This window comes from Vigna radiata, chromosome 1 (genome assembly GCF_000741045.1).
Source record: "Vigna radiata var. radiata cultivar VC1973A chromosome 1, Vradiata_ver6, whole genome shotgun sequence".
Classification (NCBI taxonomy): Eukaryota; Viridiplantae; Streptophyta; class Magnoliopsida; order Fabales; family Fabaceae; genus Vigna; species Vigna radiata.
Window position 1 is genome coordinate 10,915,364 of NC_028351.1, and position 7,030 is coordinate 10,922,393.

General features: G+C 23.8%; 1 protein-coding gene across 4 annotated transcripts; it reads left to right on the plus strand.

Moving 5' to 3' along the window:
• The first annotated feature begins 275 nt into the window (after window positions 1-275).
• On the plus strand, window positions 276-6,174 carry LOC106768816 (MADS-box transcription factor 6). 4 transcript variants are annotated; one of them, XM_014654160.2, is made up of 8 exons: window positions 276-758; window positions 1,611-1,692; window positions 4,202-4,263; window positions 4,589-4,688; window positions 5,142-5,183; window positions 5,358-5,399; window positions 5,494-5,597; window positions 5,996-6,174. In XM_014654160.2, the coding sequence occupies exons 1-8, from the start codon at window positions 577-579 to the stop codon at window positions 6,093-6,095; spliced, it is 714 nt and encodes a 237-aa protein (XP_014509646.1). In that variant the 5' UTR covers window positions 276-576; the 3' UTR covers window positions 6,096-6,174. The 4 variants fall into 4 exon arrangements, with proteins under 4 accessions (XP_014509646.1, XP_022634137.1, XP_022634139.1 ...); XM_022778416.1 differs by having other exon boundaries at window positions 5,999-6,174; XM_022778418.1 differs by lacking the exon at window positions 5,494-5,597 and having other exon boundaries at window positions 5,999-6,121.
• The last annotated feature ends 856 nt before the right edge of the window (window positions 6,175-7,030 follow it).

Below are 7,030 nucleotides of genomic sequence, written 5' to 3' on the forward strand. Positions count from 1 at the left end.
GTTATTGGAAGTGACGGGTAAAGTGTTCCGCACTTGACTAGAGTATTCTTTGTATTCCTTCTAATATATGTCTTATAAAATATAATTAAGATCTTGACTTTCTCACTATCAAAATCTGCTTTTTCTTAAAATATACCATTATAAATTGTTACATATGAATCACATCCATTCCTTCTGTTAAAATAGTTTTGCTCCAATCAAAATAAACTTACTATAAACATTTAATATAAGATTACATTAAAAAACTGGTTTAAACATCTAGAGTGAGTGGTTCTCATATTCAACTTTATGTTTACGCTTTACACGAATGCATTTCAACTTGAAAAGCAATAATGCTAATTAGTAGTAGTAGTAGTAGTAGTTGGTAAATGACGAAAACTTTAGCTTCACGATGAGTTCTTGACCTGATATTGCGGGGAAAAGCGTGGTCATTAGTTTGGAGATAGAAGTAGAATATGGAATCTTGATCTTATTATCTTCGCTGTCCCTTATGCATGTGCTTATCTATAACCCCTTCTGCAGTTTAATATATAAGTAAAAGAGAGAAAAGAAACTGTGAGTGAGAGAGAAAAAAGCATGGGAAGAGGAAGGGTTGTTCTGGAGAGAATAGAGAACAAGATCAACCGTCAAGTAACTTTCTCAAAGCGCAGAAGTGGGTTGCTCAAGAAGGCCTTTGAGCTTTCTGTGCTTTGTGATGCAGAAGTTGCCCTTATCGTCTTTTCTAGCCGTGGCAAGCTTTTTCAGTATAGCAGCACTGAGTAATTTCTCTCTCTTTTCTTTCTGCTTTCTTAATTCATTTTCCCATACATGCATTAGGGCATGATTTAGACATCATATAGTTATATACAAAATTTCCTAAGATTAAGTTAGATTTATATTACACTTCTTAAGATTTTTTTTAGATACTTTTTGTAATACAATCTTAAAAACTACAAGATCAGAAGAAGAATCACAACCTCTCATAATTTATAACTTTTCACAACTTTCAGCTTTTGGCAGAGTTTTGTTTTTTTTTAATGTTTTGTTAAACCTTTCATTTCAACTTACTTTATAAACTAATTACTACAATTAAGTTCGACTTATAATGGAAATAATCGATCTTTTCATGCCATTTGATAATTTTCTGTCGATCCTTCCTGCAACTGTACTGGAAAATTATTACAGTGTTATATTCTGTGGTGTGTGGTTATCATGCTAATCACTAATTTGAGCTTTAATAACTAATCTTGTTCTTTATAATTGAGCTTAATGATTGTCAATTTTTGTTTTGTCATACGAGGGTGGTATTTGATTACCCTCAAAAGTTGTATTCCACTCAAAAGAAAAGTGAAAGACAGGTCCAACGTTTGATGCTTTGTTTTAAGTTCCTCGTATATATATATAGTATCATGCATAAGCATACCATATTCTTTAGAATATTCAAAATTTTACTGAGGACAGTGTCCTAATATAACCGTTGCATGAAACCCTAGAATTGCTGTGTCATATGAACTTTACCATTAATCATATTCTAACAGTGTTTGTTAATTAGTGTACATTATATCTCATTACTCTATCAAGCATTACTCAAATTAACTGATTAATGATGACATTTATTATATTATGATCAGTATTAATAAAATCGTTGAGAGGTATCGCCAATGTCGTTACAGCAAGTTACAGACTGGTGATTCATCGGAACTCGAATCACAGGTTTCTTCTTCTCTTTCCTATGTATCAAATTCCTTTAAATTTTATTTTCTTATTTATATATCATAGTGTTCTACAAAATTTTATTTTAAATGAGAATATTTTAATTATTTTTTCATTACTCTTTATTACAATATTTTTATTAATTAGTTTAGTTCGTTAGTAATAAATATTATGAATTGTCTCTTTTTTTTCTTATTTTTTAAGAAAAGTAGAGAGTTTAGTTTTAAAAACAAACAGAACAAGTATTTTTTTTTTCTTCTCACAACTGGAGTTGTGATGGGACAAACGAAGATATTTTGAAAAAAAAAAAAAAACAGAAGTATCATATTACCATAGTGTATAAAAGAAATTATGGAAAAATCTTTAAAACAACATATAGTAGTCTTTGAAATCAAATTTAAATCCAGAATTAATTATGTGCAGGAGAATTATTAATTAAAGAAATAAGATTGATATAATTTTTGAAATATTTATTCTCTCTCTTAAATCAAACAAAAAAATATACAAAATTAAAATATTTTTTACCAAATTACTTTTAAAATTATTATAAAAATATTTATTTGAGTCAGATAAAAGTTGACTTTATTCTAATATTTTATAATAGAAAATTAAACATACGTACTTTTTTTCGTAAAAATAAATATATTTGTTCATTGATATTTTTTATTATTTTAATAAATATTTTTATATTAAAATTTCAATTATCAAACAAAATCAGATATAATTAAGCATTTTAAAATTTACATAAATAAAATTGTTAATTATTAAGTAAGTCTGAAACGCAAATGATAAATTATTTTTAAAATCATTATATGAATAAAAAATTTAAATAAAAAAAAGTTTAAACCTTGATAATCAATAATTTTAAAATATTATATAAATAAGTTTTTTACTATAAAATAAAAATGAATTTATATCATAATTAATTGTTTTTAAAGTTAGTATATGAATAGAAATGATAATTATGCAGAGGTTTAAAATTTATTATGATAATTAATAGTTTTTAAAATTATATATTTTACTTTTAAGTGAAAACATTTGATTAAAACTATTAATATTTTAACAGTTTAAGAGAAAAATAAAAAGGTAAAAAGCAATGCTCATACGAATTTCTATTGTATTAAAAATAAAAATAAAAAAATTAAAAAAAAAAAGAAGAAGAAGAAGTGCATCCAGTACTTTTATGCAATTATTACAAGAAAATATATTTAATGGAATTTTTTACTCCACCAAAACTAAAAAAGAAAACGCTTCAATCCATAATTATTATAGGATAGGAACAATGTCATTTAAAAAGAAATGTATTGGAATGATTTGTTATTAGTCACTTTCAATATCAACTGAGCCCTCATATTCTCATAAAAAATAATTAAATCTTTAATTTTTATTTAGTTTAATTTAATTTTTTTTTAGTTTTTTAAAATGATGTAATTAGATTGATGTTAGAGTTTATACACTAAATCATTTCCACTTACAAATGTAAATATTCAAATTATCTTTAACTTTTAAATAGACTGATTTGATGTGTAAATTATAACAAAAATCTAACATGAATCTAATAAATATGACTTAATTAAATATTTTTAAAAACTAAAAAACTATATTAAATCAAATAAAATTATAAATTTAATTACATTTTTTATAAAAATTAGAGGGAAAAAAAGGGAATTAATCAAAATAAAATATAAAAAATATAATGGGTTAAGCTCACTTTAAATAAATGCAAATTAATCAATAAATAAAAAATATTATTATTAAGGACTGTGTAAATAAAATCAATATTACAAAATAATTATTTATTAATAAAAGTGTCGATTTAACATACACCAAATAAAGAAAATAATTAAAAGAAATAAAAATATTAATGAAAGAGTAGATCAAACAAACACTATTAGCAATATCATTTTTAAAAAATAAAATATAAGTGATGTTGATCGATGCTCTATTAGAGTTTATCTCTCAAGCCGACGCAAAACAATGTAGCTTCTAAAGTTTTTGAGTGAATTTTTTACGTACAGCTTCAAGTAGAAACCACAAAATAAAAGGATCGAACTAATATAATAAAACTAAAACATTTAAAAAAACAATAAACTACCTTCTATATATATTTTTTAATTATTATAATTTTTCAAGTTCTTACAGTACAGATGCTAACTAATCAATTGTCAGCATTAATTTTTTATTTACTTCTTTGGATGAGTTTTTTTTATTAATATAACTTGTTCTTGTAGTGATATGATTCTCATACTTCTTTTATTATACTATTAGTTATTTTTAACTTTTTTATTGATCGTATTTTTTTAAAAAAAAATTAATCCCTTTTTAATATTTTTCAAAATTATTTAAGGAAATTGGGTGCAAAACACCTTTATATATTAATTATTTACACTTTTTTAAAAACTAATATTGTAATTTCTTTAGGAGGGTTTGCTTCTATCAATACAGTATCTTGGCATTTTTATTTTACAGTCTTAGCATGCATACATATTAATAGCACTGTCCCTTGCAGAGTTCATATCATGAATTCTTGAAATTAAGAGCGAAATACGAATCTCTTGAGCGGACACAAAGGTATACTCTTAATATATATGTACAAAATAAGTGTGAAATTTTTTGCACATATTTTCTTTTAATTTGGTTCGATATACACATATCTCGTAATATATTGACCTTTTGAATCAAAAATTAACAGATTTATTCTTAATACTACTTCATAAGATCTTTTATCAACGAAAGTATTTATATATATAAATTCATGTTTAATTCTTCTTTTATCCCACATCGAACTTTGTATGTACCACAACATTCATAGACAAGAATATTCTATATATATATTTTAATGTTCTGTATTTTAGTTTAAATGCTTCTTTACATTGTTTGTTTTCTGTGTTTAAAGGCATTTTCAAGGAGAAGAACTTGAGCCTCTTAGCTTTAAAGAATTGCAGAGTCTTGAGAAACAACTAGACATTACGCTTGCTCTAACTCGACAGCAGCAAGTAATGTCTCTATCTGATATATATATATATATATATATATATATATATATATATATATATATATATATATATATATATATATATATATATATATATATATAAAAGTTTTGGATGCTATGTCAGGAACCAACATTAATAAAATATTAAAAATATAGATAAAAAAATGGATAATGATATTTAGATAACATTTTTTTGACAATATTTGAACATTGATTATGTGTTAATGTGTGATTGGTCAAAAATTACTCCACAATCAATAATAATAATCATAAACATTATTGTGGAATAATTTTCGACCAATCACAGATTGACATCTAATCAATGTTCAAATGTTGTCAAAAAAATATTGTCTAAATATCATTATCCTAAAAAAATAGAGGATCAAAATGAAAAAAAAAAAAAAACATATGTTTTATGTGGATTATTATTGTCGGATGTGTCTTTAAATTGCAGACAAAGAAGCTCATGGCACGAGCTGATGAATTACGCGAAAAGGTATGCATTTTAACTTAAACTACTAACTAAATGAGGCTATGTTATTGCTCAAATTATGTTATTATATATATATATATCAATAAAATAAAAAAGAATTGATAAGTGGATTAGAAAATATTTTTCACTTATTTGTTCTTATCTTTATTAATTTGCATTAGTTATACATATTTACAGGTGCGAAAAATGGAAGATCTTAACAAGCAATTGGAATCCAAGGTTTTTCCTTTATTTTAATGAAAATGCAATGCAATTGATTTTTTTTTAATGATATTTCATTTTATGCATTTTTTTTTCAAATTTATTTTTGTAGGAAAAAGATGAATTTTCAAGCCTCATTCTTGAGAATAACAATTTTTTTCAATTGCATGCTACACAAGCCGATCAATTTGAATCTGGAACAACACTAAACACATGGTATGCATACATTTTCTTATTCTTTTATTTTTTTAATATATAAAAAAAAATCATTTATTTATTAGTAAACACATCTAAGGTATGTTTAATTTTTTAGATAAATTAGGCCAAAAGGCCCAAATTAAAAAAAGGGCTGCAAATAGCAAAGTAAGGGTTCACATACAAACTCTTTTCGAAACTTTGCAAATTTTCTTAAAAAAAAACATTAAAACCTATTTTTTAATAAACTAACGATATTCTCGATGTAAAATTCCATAAAATGGATAATTATAGTTTCAAAATACAAGTTAAAGCTCTTCAATATGTGTTATAGATATGGAGTGATATTTATATATAAAGATATAATAATTTGTTGAAGTTTTGATGAAAATAATATATATGTATATATATTGTTGTAGTAGGTTTCAACAACAAGATGTTGGTTCGAAAGAAAGAGCAGTTGATACGAGGAAAGAGGGTAACCATAGCACTCACACCAAAAGCAATGGATGGTTGTAGTGAATGCTAATTTATTTTACATAAATGTTCCAAAAAAATACTTAGTACTCACACATTTATTTCTACTCATTAAGGGATTATGCACATTCTATAAGGAAAAATTGTCAATGTCATAATATATATACATTCTATAAATTGTCATTGGAAAATGTTCCTTTTGTAGTGTTCTTTGTCACTTTTAATGTTTAAATTACACATAAAGATACTTTAAAAGTGTTGACCTAAGACAACATTTTTCTTTTATGAGAAAATGTCATGCAAGAATTATTAAAGTATCCCTACACAACACTTTCTATGAGTTTATTTTCAAGAACTTGATATAAAAATATTAAAATTCATACTTATTTTTCTTTTCAAATCTAATTAATATAAAATGTATGTTTCATCATATTTCTCGTTGTGTGTAGGTATATTCGTACCTGTCTAAATATTTATTATTTTTTTAAAAAAAAAGCTACAGAAAAAATATAGTATATTATTAAATATTTACACTACTAAAAACACACATTTTTTTTCTAATTTTCTTTTGAAAATTTTTTTCTTAGTTAATATTTACAAATTCTGTTATGAATAATAGTTTGCAAGAAATTGCTACCAATTCTTTTATAAATTATTTTGCACAAAACAATTTTCACTACAAATTTTGTAGGAAATACTTATGAATTTTATAATTTTATACGAAATAGTTATCTACAAATAAATTATTTCTTAAATAAAACTCTTAGGGAAAAAAAAGAAGTTTTTTCTTACAAAATTTTATAACAAATTTTCAAGAAAAATCTCAAAATATGAAAATTTTTAGTAGTGTTAATGTGAAAAGAACACTTTTTATTTTATTTAAAGTCAAATCATAAGAAAAGCGTTATAATTTCATAAATTTCAGAATAAATACCAAACAAACTAATGTTGTTTTAGTAATTTAAAGAAAAAAAATG

What these genes read in the sequence shown, in the direction of transcription:
- LOC106768816 (XM_014654160.2), top strand. Translation starts at nt 577, where the DNA reads ATGGGAAGAGGAAGGGTTGTTCTGGAGAGAATAGAGAACAAGATCAAC. An exon ending in TCTCTTGAGCGGACACAAAG is followed by an intron (nt 4,264 to 4,588) that starts GTATACTCTTAA and finishes CTGTGTTTAAAG; the next exon opens with GCATTTTCAAGGAGAAGAAC. An exon ending in GGAACAACACTAAACACATG is followed by an intron (nt 5,598 to 5,995) that starts GTATGCATACAT and finishes ATATTGTTGTAG; the next exon opens with TAGGTTTCAACAACAAGATG.